Source organism: Falco rusticolus, chromosome 3 (genome assembly GCF_015220075.1).
Source record: "Falco rusticolus isolate bFalRus1 chromosome 3, bFalRus1.pri, whole genome shotgun sequence".
NCBI lineage: Eukaryota > Metazoa > Chordata > Aves > Falconiformes > Falconidae > Falco > Falco rusticolus.
The window spans coordinates 95,658,107-95,674,474 of record NC_051189.1 but is presented as its reverse complement, the minus strand read 5'-3'; the positions used below and the strand labels follow the sequence as shown (position 1 = coordinate 95,674,474).

Below are 16,368 nucleotides of genomic sequence, written 5' to 3'. Positions count from 1 at the left end.
AATTAAGCATCCCATTGCAGCATCGCTGTAAATCAGTGGAGTTGCAAGAGAACCTGATGCTGGAGTTTTAAGCAGTGGAAGACCCTGGCAGGTTATGGGTCTTCTCTGAAAGAGGCTTCGAGCTAAGGCTGTGACCACTGCTGGTGGTGAAGGACATGTTTCCAAGCTCAGTTGTGTTCACCAAGTAGTATTGGCCCAGATCTATTCTGGTAACTGTACGCTGCTGTCGTGTCCAGGTTTGAGTCCCGGTGGAGTCCTGTTTTTCCAGGGGTACAAGAAGCTGGGAGGGGACACATTCAGGACAGCTGATCCAAACTGGCCAGATATTCCAAGACACACGGTGTCATGCTCAGTACATAAACTAGGGAGAAAGCTGGCCAGGGGCTGCTCTTTGGGAACTAACTGAGCATCGGTCAGCAGCTCGCGAGCAACGGCATTGTGTATCACTTGTTTTGTATATTCTTATTATTTTATCATTATTTGCCTTCCATTTCTGTCCTATTACACAGTCTTTATCTCAACATTTTACTTGTTTTCCCAGTTCTCTCCCCCATCTCACTGGGCGGAAGGAATGAGCAAGTGGCTGTACAGTGTTTAGCTACCTGCTGGGTTAAACCATGACAGCTGTCTACTAAAGTTCCCTTGCAGTTTTAATTGGGGAAAAATTAATTCTTCGCTTCCTATCTTAAACTATGCACAATTATAACCATATGCTTCTGTAGCTCATACTTACATACATATATAAATAAAATATAAATATATATATGTAAAAAAAACCCCTTAGAACTAACTCAGTTTCCAAAGGGAACAAAATGACTTCTGTGTTTAACTTTGTATGAGGTTTTAAAGCAGTGTGGGGTATTTCAGAATGAAGGATGTAAATTTAAAAGCCACTAGCATACAAGGAAACTGCTTTTGGCATGAAAGTTCACGGTTGTTTTTTTTTAAAAAGAAAACAGGTAAAAAAGTTTCACACTATTAAGTGAAGGCTTATGAAAGCTACTTCTCTTTCGAAAAATGTATAACTCTCACCACTTTAACAGAAAGACTGTTCAAAACTGCCTCCATTTTTTTTAAAGAGAGTTTTTGGAAGAGTAGGGAATGTCTGCTGCAATCTTTTTAAAAAACCCTTAGAAAGACTTTTCTCCCTGGACTTCACAGGAGAAAGTAGAACTTCTGGCTTGAGACCTGAATTCTGCAAAAATTACAAACAGCTGGAAATAAAAGTATAATAGAAACGTGGACACAACTTTTGACTGGGGATTTTGCTCGCGTGCCAGCTATAATTATGTTTAATAAACCCAAGGTTTTAATCCTATGTATTGAAGCAAGTGTATACAAATCATAGGCAAAAATCAGCTTAGTCCTTCATTTATTTTGTTGTCAGTCCTCAGTTAGATAATCAGCTCTGTATTGTGTTTGTGGTGCTGATGAGCTAGTTGGCTAAGGCTCTGTTATACTGGCATTTTTCCCCAAAGCGGGAAAGGAAAACCTTCAAGTTCTTTAGCACAATAGCATTAGTTGGAAATACCAACATCCTAGTATGTCCATTAGTGAAGTGCCTGGGGCTAAGTCCACACACAGCTTTTTCCACTTGTGATGCTATGAATTAGGTAACTGAAATAGGTCTCCTGATATACTTTAAAGTTCTTTATTTTAGAAATTTTTCCTAGAGAAATCCTTACTCTCCTTGGTTTTAACAATGGTCATCTGATTATCTTATACTGCAAAGGACTAGAAGAAAGGTTATTCAGAGTCTCAACTTACAGCTTTTAATTTTAACTGCAATAATATCACCAATTAGTCCATCACATGACCTGACCTATCAGGCCCTGCTACAGACTTAGCAATTCCTGCACCAAATCCAGTGATGAAGTTCAACGACCTACAACTTAGTCATATTTGGTTATAACTTAATAACATTTAGGTAGATTTTCCCATAAAGAACAAAATGTTCATTTTCATTCTTTCACTGGCAGGAAGACAAGAAACACCTAAAAAATTAAGTCTGGACTGATGAAGTTTTACACATTCCTAAGCAAACAGACAGTCCCGTCGGTAACTACAGGATTGCTATTAGCTCTACTTATGCAGATTAAAGATATAGCTTACATAGTATCTGTTGGTCTGTTTACTATCTATGACGTCTAAATTTAAATTTACTAAATTTATTGGCTTTTAGCATCTGAGTAATGCAAAGCAGTGTTTATTGCCTCAAATTATGGGAGTATCTTCATTTATGGATTAGTATCTACGTCAAAGCATTTAAAAATCAAGTACCTGTTCTATATTACATATACTCCATCAAACTCAAGAAAAAATACATATGTACTATGGCAATAAAAGCAGAAATATTTTTAAATATGTCATTATCATAAACTTGAAAGTAAGGTCTATATGTCATCAATACACTCCCTATTATTTTAAACAATTAAAAGCTTAGACTCGCCTTTCAGACATCGTATTAGCCTTGCAATAGACTGTTCCACAACTATTCAAACAAATTTTAAAACAGGTAAAACAAAGTCCTGTGAAACAACACTAGCACCTACATCCCAACCTGCTGTCTTCCTGTCTAAGTCTGTTCACAGGCTTTACCTGAGTGATTTCAGCCTTGCTTCAGCTGATGTCCACTGCTCATCACCATCAAACAGGACTCACAGTGACCTCTGCTGGGTTAAATTCAGACTGGTAATAGCCACTGCTCCTCAGAAATGAGAAAAAACCCCCAAAGCCTAGGGGCTTTTGACTTACATTCCTAAGGTATGGAAAGTAACAAAGTAAAACTAAACAAAAAATTAAGAGTAACCTCTGTTTAAAGAGATTATTTACACCTAAGCCTTTCTGAGTAACCTACATACTGTAAATCAACCCTAGCGCTAGGTAGTCTATTCCCAGGCTGTAGCTACTGTGGGGCTCCAGCATGCTTAATGTACATCTAGCTGACACCCACCCCCCCCCAACATTTCTTGTAAACTATAAAGAACCAGCCTTCCATACTATTTGCAAAAGGAGGATATTATTGCAAGGATTTTAATTTATTTTCACTCCTTAAATGTAGGAGCAGTAAAAACACAGAGTGAGTCATGATTAAGCTAATGAAGAGCCATGGAAACTCACTTTAAGATCTACTCTAAGTAATGTATAGCTAATTAACTTAGAACTATTGTATCTTTAGAAGGGTTTTTTTAATACTACAGAAAATGAAAGTGTTTTTTTAATATATGTGTGTGTGTGTGTATATATATTTAAATACATATCTGAAACTTACAATTAGGTCTTTTCACTGGTAAAGTAATTAATATTTTGGGATAAATTTTTCCCATAGAGACCATTTAAGTAAGTTCTGCCCATCTACTCATTTCATTATTAAATAACGATCTTGTGCAAGTTTACTCAGGCGTACCACACCTTAGCTTACATATGAAATGTTACAGGTTTAAAGTTCATAACTGTTTTAATTTGAAGAAACATAATTATTATGTTTCTAAGGCTGAATAGTAAAATGTTGGGTCAACACGACCAACGAGGATATTCCCAGTTACCGTCTGCCACACTAACCCAGTTGCCGTCTGTCACACTAAACAGCTCACCTCGCCTGACAATTTAATTCAGATATTAACATTCCTTACATTGTAACCCTGTATTGTGGTGACAAGAACATTCCACAGAGCAGAAGATGAAAGATAAATGGATGGGGGAATGGTTTTGAATACAAAAAGCCAGGCCAGAAAGTATTTACTAATACCCAAATGATGACAAGTCCAAATACAAAGAATGCTGTGTTAAAAGCTCTGATCACATATAGTCTCAGACAGCTAGAGAGCATCTTTATTTTTCCCTAGACATTACAGCACAACAAATTTTCAGCTTCTCAGATTACTGATAAAACAGGCGCTCTGTGTGTGTGTGTGTGTGCGCGCGCCTGCAGTCAGGATTGTACACTATTTTGCACTCTTTATTCAATCTTCATGCACTATTAATCTGTACTGCTATCAGCTCAAAGCTGACTTCTATGAATCTAAAAACTTACATATTCAAGTAATTGTGATGGCCTATGCTTTGAAAAAAACACCTACATAAGAATAGAACCCGGAAATTCCTTAGTAAATAAAAGGTTGGTGGCTTTGTTAAATTTCTGGCTAATTCTCTAATTCTAAGCCTGGTGGAAGACATACAGCTTAGTTATTTCAAGCAAAGATGCAGATGTTTTCCCTGCTGTAAGAATAATCAGTATTCCAAATGTTTGGATAAGCAATTAGTTAAGAGACAGACAGAGAGATATTCTATGGGCCAGGAAACAGGCCAATCTCATACAGCCTACAGGAAGAAGAATTTTTTTTTTCTGAGGTCATAATTATTTCTTATCAGATTTTCCACACTTTCCTCTACAGCATCTCACATTGCCTTCCAACCGAGGAAAGCAATGGGACGGGGCAGACCACTCCTTAAGAGAGAGATCATTTTTAACAACCACAGAACTACTCAACTACAAAATGTACATGCTTAAAGACATCATTTTTTCAAGCACCAAAAGGGTATGCAACGAGATCTGCCGGCAACACACGTCAGAAGGAGGAGGGGTGCAAGGGCCAAAGGTGTAACGCCACCAGTGCAGCTCAATACCCAAGGCCCATCATGTTCTCCTTTGTGGGTGACACACTGCTGGCAGGGCTGTCCCTAGGGCCCAGACCTGGCACGGGGGGTGCTGGCTCCAGCGTGAGTTCTGCTGCCCTGCGCTGGAGAAACGGCAGCCACAGAGGTGGTCCAAGCTACTTTGCTAACTGAGACTGACTAGATACCTCAAAAAAATAAATATATTCCATCATATTCAAACCTATTAAAAAAATTAGCATGCACAGGATTTCGTAGAGGGCAACAGAACCACCTACGTTTAAAAAAGCACATATGCAAATATATCACACTCCTTTCCCCTCCTGACTCTGCCCTAAAATTGGGCCAACAAGCAATTTTCTGAATTATGAGAAATACCTTCATGTGTGGCTAGGCGAGCTGACAGATGAAATCACATTTTTAAAGTGTACAGTTACTCACTGAATTTACATGGGTAATTGTAAGTGCCCCGTGTTACACAGCAACTGGAGAGGCTGGACTGGTTTGGCTGCAGTAAACGTGTGTTTATCACCAGTTTAATTTCCCTGCCTCTTGGACAGGACTTTTGTGCTGAGCTTTCTGCTGCACAGCTGGTTTTGCTATGGGTACCTGAGCCAGATCATTTAGAGAAGCTAGGGATTTTACCACCAAGTTGATTTTTGGTTTGGGGTTCTTGAAGAAAAATGTGTTACCTGCTCTATTATTTTTTTTTTTTTTGGAGTGGGCGGACATGGGACGACAGAGGGTGTTACAATTAAATTTCTGGAAGAATTTCAAGGATTATGTAGCAAATTCTGTTGAATGTCTTGTCTTTTTTTTTTTTCCCCCCAAAATAGAATATTTAATTTATTAAGTAATTACTGTGCTGAAGCAAAGAATGTATTTCAGGGAATATATAATATATTTATACTGGACACACCTGTACATGATATGGAAAGAGAATCCTTCTCAGCTGAATGGTCATAGAGCCAAAGGAAAGCAATCTTTCAACAAATGTTTGAAATGCCTTACTTCTACTGTGTGTAACTGAAACAACTGAAACATTTCCCATTACATTATAACCACAAATGCAATTTTTAATTTATGCAATTGGGAATACTGATTTACCAATCAATAAAATGTTTTCAGTTCCTAGTTAATGGAAATATCTGTTCAGTTGTACTTTATAAAACTAAATAAAATGCCAAATGCTACAGAACAGTACTTTAAAAAGTGACAATTTTTCTGTCATGTGAAGGCTGAAAATGTTAATGAAAACTGTCCCTCTGTGAGAAAAGGACAGTAATTTGTACTGCTGCTTATCTTCTGTGTTATTTATTTGGTACATCAAATTGCAAAGAGGGACATGTTTTTAGCTTACTAAAAAGGAATATACCGAAGAATGCCAAAAAAGGGAAAATGCAGGTTTCTTTGTACCTAGTGCACTACTGAATCATACCAGCTGAGTCATATTCCCAGCATTATTTAGAATTAGATTCAATCTGATTCGCTTATTCTGCTAGCGGTTGTCATAGGGGAGCAAGTGCATTCATCTTTCTTGCCCTTTACTGTTTAAATAAAGATCCCCACTGCTTTCTTTTCTCAAAACCTCATCCGCAATCTAATAAACTATTCCACTGAAAGAAGAAAAATAAGAGGCAAGGCAACACAACTCATCTCCCTGCTGAGAAACGGGAGGACAGAGAAAATGCTCCCGCTGCACTGAGACACGCCAAGATCCAGAACAGTCCTAACGCACAATCCTGTTCTCCATCTCACTGTGTCTGATGGAGCTACATCTTTCTTACCACGCTGAGCAAAACCCACATGAGCCTGCTTTGGCCCTCTTTGTCCTCAATCCCATCTCCTCTTCAGCACAGCCGCCTTGGGATGTGGGAAGTGCAGAATTCCATTTATTAGCAAATACATTCATTTTGATAACACTGTCATCACTAATGGAGAAGTAGAACAGGTCAAGATGAATAATGTTCGTAATTTCTAAGTGATCTCTGTCTGCTGATCTATGGCCAATTATTTGTGAAGGAGGACAGAACTCTACACTGGAAGATGATTAGCCTCCTTGCAAAGCACTCAGCTTTGACTACCTTTTTTTCTAGGCAAACAGCTGCTTTTCTGGTATTTTCAGTCTTGTCATATTTATCTGTGAAACTGATAAAGTTAAACTGCATAACATTTTGTGAAAAATTCAGCAGCAATTTATCTTTAGCATATGCTTGTCATTTCTTTTGGCGAAAGTTTCTCCAGTTTTTTTGCTCCCTTGGACTAGCTTCTAAGATTTTTCTCTATATAACTTTTCTCTGTACAAAGATTTAAAAGCTTTGGAAAAGAAAGGGTAGGAAAGCAGGATGATAATAATACAAAAAATGCAGTAAAGAAAGATTTTTATTTCTTACCAAATTCTTCTTCTCCATCCTGGTCATCTATTAAACCTACTGAGACTCCCAAATCCATGCATTTCTTGCTATGTGCCTTTGACTTCATATGTTTTGTTAAATTTCCTTAAGAAAAAAACACAAAAGAAATTAACTGCTCTGTGACTACAGAAATGTATACAAATACATGCTTAACATGTCTATATCTTATTCACCTATGTTTATAACCACCTGTATAATTTGATTTCACACTTCATAGAACCTTGCCCCTCAATGCAAGCTGTCAAGGGCTGTGGCAGGTTCACCACCCTGAATGCTACTAGCTCTCTGGCTACATTTCATGAAGTCCTTTATTGAAATAAAATAGAATAGGGTGGAAATCCTAGATGATGATGTATTTTGCATTGGTGTAAAAGACCCCTCACATATGGCAAAGTATAAAAAAGGCTGATTCAGCCTTCAAAGTCACGTTGACTGAGAACCATTGCATGAAACTAGAGTTCATATCTTGCAGTTCTTTCAGTATTTGATGGATTCTATATTTAGTGTAATCATGTTCACTGCCGACCTAAACAAATGGATTAATTTTATTCAAAATCAGAGTAGGAACGTATTTGGTCTGAATTTCAGAAGTGAATGCGTAACTGCTGAGAGGCCCCACAGGCTGCTCTCCCCTTCTCCTTTGAAAAGAAAATATGGCAAATATCATCAACAAAAGGTTAAGAGTAGATCAGAGATTTGTAAATGATGATATCTCTAAAATGTATGATACTTAAACTTCCTATTGTATCTCAAAACACTGCTTCTTTGAGGTATTTCAGTGGGAGAAATTACAGTGGGTAGAATCGTGGCTCTTCTGTGGTTACGGAATGCTTTATCCCTGCTTTGAAATGAAGGTAGTAATTCACCCCAGATTTTGAAGTAATTGTTATGAAGCTGTATGACTAGATGGACTCACAAATGGCCAATTTCCCAGCTTTACAGGCTGCATGAAGTCCTGAAGGCTGGTTTACCCAAAACCCAGCAGCCAACTGCATGACTGACTGCCAGCAGTAATGGCACCCGCCAGGCACAGCAACTGCAGAAGAGGAAACGAGTAAAAGTATCTGCTACAGCTGAAACAGGGAGAATTTCAAATGGGCCGAACTTAATTTCTTGAATTCGGCCAGCACACCTACTCTGCAGAAACCATAATCAGAATTTACTGGGTTCACACTCCGGCATTTCATCTTGAAAGTGACATGATGACCCAGCCTGTCAGGATGCAGCCACAGGTTTTAACACACCTAAAGACTATCCATCCCACTTTCTGCAGCACTGGCTTATCTCTTGGAAGTTTTCCACCCAGCTGCTGGGTACTCTTGAACCCACTAAAATTACAGATGTTTCTGAGGTTACAGCTGGGGGGGATTATTGCTAAATGACATTCAAAGCCAAGAAAAAATTTACTGCTTAGAGTATTTTTGCTGGAAGTATTTTGGCTGTGAACTTCTCCTGTCTGTTTCACTTACTTTGCGTCCTGGATCTACCACTGCTTAATATACTGCTTGCTTAAACAAGGATGCATTTAAGTATCTGGTGTAAACAGGCTTTAAAAAGTTGAGGTCTATCTTTGGGTCTTTGAAGGTCAAGTGGAAAGTGAACCTTGTCTTTCAAGGCCATAAAAAACATTTTAATATAGTGATTTAATAAAGGCCAATTTCCTTCCCTGAGCACCCAGTTGAGTGCCAACAGGAATACATATACGTCAATGTCATACCTCCAAAAGGTCACTGCTAGGGACTTAACATTCCGTGTCCCCATCCCTACTAGGATGAGCAGCTAAGCAGCTCACTTAGCTTCACCTAACTTTCATTATATTGCTGTAGGATTCCCCTCATCCCACTCTAGTTTCTCACACACTGTGGCATTTCATACCCTTCATTCATATAAAGGTGTGATTATCTGAATAAACATAGACTAAAGAAAAGAAGGCAATCAGAAACTACAAATATTTGAAGCATTAAGACAACAAAGCTCCACAGAGAGGCAACTTCTTTAGCTTATGAACTGCCAAATGTAAGAAGAAAAGAATTATACTTTACAACAGAAAGAAAAAAAAAGGGGGAAAACATGCATGGAAAAGTACCCCTACCTTTAGTTTTAAAGGAAAAGTTGCAGTAATTGCAGTGGTAAGGACGGACATCTGTATGTGTGCGAATATGCTTCTTCAGCATGCTGGGTTTCTTGCAACGTATTCCACATTCTTCACAGATGTACTTCCCCCTCCCTCTTCCCCGCACATACACATAGTCTTCATTTGACTTGTACCTAGTAACAGTACCGTAAGAGTAAGGCAATCAGTTGTTATGGGAAAATGATTCTAGTTAGAAACTCTTCTACCAGAATTTTAAAAATAATATAATAGATGACAATGACTGACTGACAAAGCCAACATGCTCTTTTCCTGCTCGACCTCTGCATTTATTCATTAAACTCGTATCTAGATTTTTCACTAGGTAATCACGGACCTGTTTAGGAATAACAGCATATCTTTTTTAATAGAGGTACCATTTGATACTATGCATTTAAAGATTTCAATTTGCAACACAGGAACACACTTTTTTAAACTGTCAGTTCTTGGAAGCAGGTTTAGGCACCATGAGGAAGCTTTAAAAGAGCATTTTTGAGGCTCTGTGTTGGATGCAGAAAAGGAACAACGTTAGTTAGGACAATGGGAAAGTCTTTAAAATTCCCCATCAATGTGCTCTGGACTCAGCCTAATGCGACTGCCTCTAGGTGGAAAAAGTCATTCAGATTTGATTACACCCTTCATATCTCCACTCAAGGACACCAAAGGTTGTGTTTAGCTTTCATGACCTCGTCCCTGGAATGTTTGGATCTGAGCAGAGACACGTACCAATGTTTCACCTGGGCAGCTGGTAATGGCTTAACTCCTAGCCTAGACTGGATTCAAACTGGGAACCAATAAATGGAAAGCCCTAGAGCCCACTACCAATTACGAGAACAATAAAATATGCACCATTTTTGCTCAAAATTTTTAGAAGTGTCACCAGCACTCTTCTGCTATGAAATCTTTTTATAACATGCTGTAAATAGCACAACACTGTGGCTAAAGCAACTGTTATTCACATCAGGCAACCCATCTGAAGTATCACAGCGCACGGACAAGGGCTCTCAGTATTTCCATAGGACTTTGCAAATCAGGAGTTCTCCAGCCCGTGTATGCCACCGCACGCTGTCAGACACTGTACCGCACTCTGCCGCTCAGCCCCCAGGCTATATCCTCTCTGGCTACAGTTACACAACCCTCCTGCAAAATAGGCATTATTTATCACGTAAGAAAAATATAGGAAAAGAATTTGCATTGGCTGTATCTAGCTGCCTTTACGGCTGATTAATGTTTGCCCTTTGGGAAAAAAAGCAAAAAGGAAAAAAAAAGAACTGCACTGCTTACTGCTCCTTATTTCATTACCCCTCCTCTTAACTCTCATGGCTCCACGCTTCTGATGACTTTCCATTTTTCTTGGAAACATAAACCAACATCCACAGACCACAATATGGGAACTGTTGTTTCAAATAAATCAAATAGGAAGCAACATCTCTTCGAAGTCTAGAATCAAGGAAAAAATATCTTCCCAATGATATTTAGTATACAAAGTACAATACTTGCCCTCCATCAAATATTTTAACTCTTCTTGGTTCAGTTTTGATAAAGGAGTTTTCTTTATCGTGCTCAGTGCTTGATTCAGAGTTTTCCTTATTGCTGAATTCAGTTGCAGTCAATTTTTTTCTATTTAATGCTCGCTGAAAGAAAATGGGATACGCATATCATTAAAATTAAAGTCTTTCATATGCCATTCAAACCTGTAAGTTACGGTGAACAAAAGCATCATAAAAGCCACAATTATAATAACTGATTTTAAAAAAATGTTAAGGTACATGAAACAAAAAATATCTTTCACTAAACTTCTTCTTTACCATCCATTGACAATTTGTGGAGTAGTTAACCTAAATGAAGATTATGGCAGAGCAGGAAACCAGGAATGCTTTCAAACTGCAGTAGGAGATGCATCTTTCCTCTTCTGGGAAGGTGAAGGTGACATTTTTTAGCTCACAGATAGCCTTCTACGGAGAAAAGATGCTTACAACCAAACCCAAGTGCTTCCTGAACGGCCACAGCTTTGCTCCTCTGCCCTGGATGCAGCAGCCGGACCACTCAGCTGGGACTCTGCAGCTGCACGATACACTGCCCCCCGCAATTTGACAAAAAGGGGCAAACTTTAGTGCACAAGCAGTTATCCGTGCCTTCTCCCCACTGCTCCAGCCCTGATGTTTCAGTAGCACATCCTTGGCTCTACCTGCCTGGGAAGAGGTGACCTGTCTCAGGTACCACCTGCTGACCCACCACCCAGCAGCGCCTCGTGGCTGGCAGGAGCTGCTTTGCCATGGCACAGCAAAGAGGAGAAAGGTGGGAAGGAGGGGTGTACCAATGGATGATACTGACAGGTACCATTTCTGATTGTTAGTATTTTTCAAAAAATATACCTGGTTTGGTGTGGAAATTGACCGTTCCCAATTTAGTGAGGTTATTAACAGGGGCTTCAGAACCCTTCCAAAGCAGGACTCCACACCTCACTCCCACTGCCAGACCAAATTACAAGTCAAAGCATACCAGTTGTCTAGCAGAACAAAAATAAGTTTCTCCATTTCCCCTGATACATTAATTAAGGAACTTTTTTTTTTTTTAAAAAAGGAGGATGAGTTCCCCCAACATTTGCCAATTAAAATCTAGCCCTTCCAAGTCTAGGATATTTATAAAATGGGCAACAATGAAGGAATGATCCAATTAGCCGGCAATTATTACTGCTGTATTTATAAACTGTTCTACCCACATAGCTGGCACATTTACCACATTTGCTCATATTGATAAGTGAATAAAATGATGAGGGGAAAAAAAAAAAAAGCCTGGCCTTATGTTTTCTACTCATTATAAAATTTAATGCTGTAAAGCTTGCGAATTCTTGGCAAGAGGAATGACTTCGCTGGCTGACTTAAAATGACTAATGAATTACACTGGTCGTTACATATATTGAAGGGTGACATCATTCTGGCACCTAGTCCTCGCCCATGGTCCTCCATGCAGTCTCAGCCACCGCCTTTACTTCCCACCTGATGAGGAATGTGGCTGATGAGAAATTAACACAGATCAGAGGAAAAGCGTCTCCGTATTCAATCCAAAGCCCTAAAATCCGCACAGGTTGCAAGTACTACTCCAATCCGTACGCCTTCATGCAGCCCTCTGATTGATTTGGGCTGGGTTTTCAAATATCTGAGCAGTTCTACCAAAGCACACATGACAACTCTGCCTGTGTGTAGGAAGAAAGAAATTTCACCCTGCATGTTTTAACAGCATTCATACAAGGTGAAAGGAGATGATGTTCTGGAAGAGAAGTATCAGAAGTGGAGCCTACTCCAGTAACTGCAGCTCAGCGATCTTTTAGTTTCTATACGCGACATGGCAAATGAATCGCTTTTGTTTCCACTGCAAACAAAGAGTAACAAGGTGACATTTGTAATTTTACAAGAAAAGAGTAGTGGAAAACACAGAGTACATACAATAAACACAATACCACATAAATATCCCCAGCAGCTGGAATAATGCAACTTTCAAGTGCCTGATCTTTCAATTCTAAATACTAAGTATTCTTTCCAGATTTAATTTTCAGGAATGAAGAGACAAAGGAAAAAAGGAAGATTCCAAAAGCATTTGGCCCATGATGTTATCCAAACTATGGTGAAACAATGTTGTAATAAATTGTATATTCACAAAAGCATCTAGTGTGCAAAACCTAACACAAGGCCAAATACCACTGGATTCTGCCCTCAACTCCTTCTTTTTTATTAATGCGTGTTTATATACAGACCTAAGATAACCTAACACAGGTGTTCAAATTACTATTTACCTCCCACTGACATACTTTCATTTACTGGTTAGATGCTATTTTAGCACTTGTTTCAGTGTCTTAAACATACAAAATGCTGCTTATCACAGAGGTGCTCTAATAGAAACACTGAGTTTCTGTCACAAATCTACAGATACACTTGATGACAACGAACAAAGCAGTCTTCTTAGCTTTTATGAAAAATTCCAAATTGATGCTGAAAAGGGACTTGGGTCCTTTTTAACTTCTGAAGAGCAGCCAGTCTCTAAGGAGCACGGGTTTCTTGTGTGGAAATCCTTTAATGTATCTCACCTAACATCCCCCCGAACACCACACCTACTGGTGGAAAGGGTAGAAAAACGGCAGCACTGCAAAATGTTCCTCTCCACGGTTGCTTACGCCTTCCGTTTCTAACAGTCTCCTCTCCCTCTTCTCCCATAGAGACAAGGACCATGATTCATTTCTACTTTACTCATTTTGCTCCAATTTAGCTCCACTGTCTTCAATTACTGGTATAAAACTGGAAAAAAACTGCTCTTGGGGCTGCCCAGAGACCAGAGTTCAATAGATACTTCTGCTACTTTAGGACATCCCTTGGAAAAAAAAACCATCTTTGCAGCCTGAATCATCAAAGTTATAAATTTCAGGTTAGAATATTCATTAAAATTTTTTCCCATTGGCACACAACCACTTGAGGAAAATGGGTTTAATATCTTTAAACTTTTACTAACTTACACATAAAAATCTTCTGCATTTAACTACTTTCCAGTGGTGAGCTGGACTGTTGTGGCACATCATCCAAGACAGGAAAGCTTTCCAGTCAGGAGAAACTTTCCATTCCTCAGCCTATTCTTGCCCAAAAATCTTCACCCTGGGATACTGCACACATCACTGACTAACTTCAGAGAGGGGAGCCAAGAGCAATGTGGGGGGCTCAAGAACAGGCTCCTGATACACCACCAATGACTTCGCATGAGGAAAACTGGTGAAAAATAATAATAAATAGAATGGTAAAATAAAAATAGCAGGTAGAATAAGCCTTTCCTATGCAAGTGAACCTCCTGTTACATTTTAACGTGCTGTACTCATTCCAGGAGCTTCTTGCAGGGTAACATTTTGTGGTTTGTTCTCTGGATCACTGGAACGTGGCAACTTCACCTATTGCCTCTGAGCAGCGAATTGTGAAGAGCAAACAAAGTCCCTGGGTTCCTTACTGTGTGTATTTAGTTTACATGTCACTTCATTTCCCCCGGTATCTATTGTTGAAAGAATTGCCTGTTTTGTGACGGTGATTACCAGCGGTTATGCAGCAGTGAGAGATCTCTGTAAACATGACTCAGTTCTGGGGGCAACCCCAGGAACAGTTCAGCAAGTCGCTTTCTCTGGGTGAGAAGATCAGCAGTTAAAGCCCCACGAGCAGAACACACCAAATCACTCTGGAAAGGGCTACAACTGTGAGAGGAGGTGAGGCATAACAGCGCTGCATTTTTATTTTCTTTAGACATTGGATTATAGTAGCATTTAAAGCTCACCATCAGGTCAGGGTTAAAATGTGCAAACCACCTGAGCAAACACAGCCCCCAGAGACTCACAATCTAAACTGTGGTTCCTGAAGGAACTCAGGACCCTGCCAAGCACTTAAGCAGGAAATTGATCTTTTTTCTTTTTCTTTCTTTTTTTTTTTTTTTTTTTTGAGAATTATTTGCTAATCTGTTTGTTGGCTTAATTTCCAAAATTAATTTCCAAAAGGATATCCATGGTTTTCCATCCTCAGGCTCAACCAGAAAAAAACAGTAGAATTACCAGGCCTGAACTGAGTGAGAAATCTGAGGTTTTGCTTTCCTTTGACACAGCTTCTGTGAGGAAGTTTCCAAGTTTGCATCGGCTGTTCCATTACCAGCTCTAACTGGAGACTGCTAATACAGAGGTTTATTGTAACAGCAGCACCACCACTCTGAAAAGCAGCTGAAAACCTGCTGCCTGAGTCCTCAGAAGGGAAAGCGAACAAATTTGGGAGATGTTGGGTCATAGTACCTATCAGGTCTTTGAAATTTTTAACTCCTGCCATCTTATATCTTGCTTGTACAATCTGAGATGCCAATTAAACTTTAATTGGTGCTTTCTCGCTGCACTTTCTTCCTTCATAATGGCTCTGAGTAAAGCTTGTAAATCAGCCGCAAGCAGAGCTGAAGAACTCTTCATTTTCACCATGCTTGTGTGCTTCATTCAAAGCATCATAAAGAAAGACTGAAGAAAGATTAGTAACTGTGGCTCTTTTGTGGCAGAAGCACTGTAAATGTACCTGACAGCTGCCTATTACAGCATTTAAGTACTCCTAGAGTGTTTAAAAGGGTGCTGTCAAAATATTTTTTCAAAATATTATTATCCATTATTTATATTCTAAACTGAATTTGTTTATAGACAAAATTGGTTCTTCAACAGGCATGCTGTAGCTTTGTTATCAGAGAATTTCTTCTGATAGGTTTCTTTAAAAGTAAAACAAACATGAGTCAGTGGCACAACTGATGTGAGACTTGCCTTAGAATCGCTCAACTACATGCAATGAAAAAAGCTAAACCTTTTAATCCCTTTTTCCTTTTTGATTTAGCACTATTTAAATACAACATCTCATAAAGTGTATGAGGGAGCAGGCTGGAAAAGGCAGTAAGAGTTTAAACAAAGGCAGCACGCTAATACGGAACCAACAATTCAATCCAATTACAGCAGCAATACAAAGCCAGCAGCCTGCATGTATTTTCTGCACAAAACATTACGGATGAAGTTTTGCCCTCCAATAGCAATGTTAGCAAAGTCTCCCACTGATTCCAGGAGGGCCAAGTTTAACTCTAATGCTCTTTTGGCCTTTGGGTTTCAGCGTACCTTCTCGACTCCCCCTATCATTCTGAAACTACCCCTTTCACTTACAGTTTCTCATCCTATTGCTCTTTTTCCCACTGATGACTTTGTATCTTAGCAAAACGTTTAGCAAACACAGAAACACCCCAGGGTGACCGATGACAGCAGTCTGTCGCTCAGTCTCTGTCAGACGCAGTCTCTGTCACTCAATATCCACAGAAATAATCTTTTTCCAAGGCTGTGGTATGCAACTGCCTGACCTACGGACCCTGATTTCCAGCCCAATGCCCAGGAAATTTTGCTGATGGCAGGCTGCAGGATTAGGACAAATTGCAATTGTTTTTACACACATGCTGTCCCACCCCCACCCACCCCCCAAAAAAATTTTCTATGTCATGAAGGACTTCGGAGAAAGGGAGGTCCATGGCTAACACCCCAGTTTTGCCAGCTTCAGAAAGAAGTTTGGCATCAAAGACATGGCAACCACAGCAAAGAGGAAAGAAGAGCGCGAAATTGGGCTGTACGCTTCAGAAAGCTTTACAGCTTCACGAGACGGGACATTAAAAGCTAGTACTGGGCCC

The 16,368-nt window shown here is 39.5% G+C and overlaps 1 protein-coding gene across 10 annotated transcripts in view; it reads right to left on the bottom strand.

Annotated features, from left to right (window-relative positions):
• The window catches only part of HIVEP1 (HIVEP zinc finger 1), a 130,481-nt gene that overhangs the window by 14,980 nt on the left and 99,133 nt on the right, over window positions 1-16,368 (bottom strand). For all 10 annotated transcript variants that reach the window (XR_005102973.1, XM_037379100.1, XM_037379103.1 and 7 more), the window contains 3 exons: window positions 10,660-10,793; window positions 9,121-9,296; window positions 7,008-7,112 (listed from right to left, as the gene is read on the bottom strand). Coding sequence is in view for 9 of the 10 variants with exons in the window: in XM_037379100.1 (XP_037234997.1) it covers window positions 7,008-7,112; window positions 9,121-9,296; window positions 10,660-10,793 (415 nt within the window). In the remaining variant the exon portion in view is untranslated. The remainder of the gene's footprint in view (window positions 1-7,007; window positions 7,113-9,120; window positions 9,297-10,659; window positions 10,794-16,368) is intronic.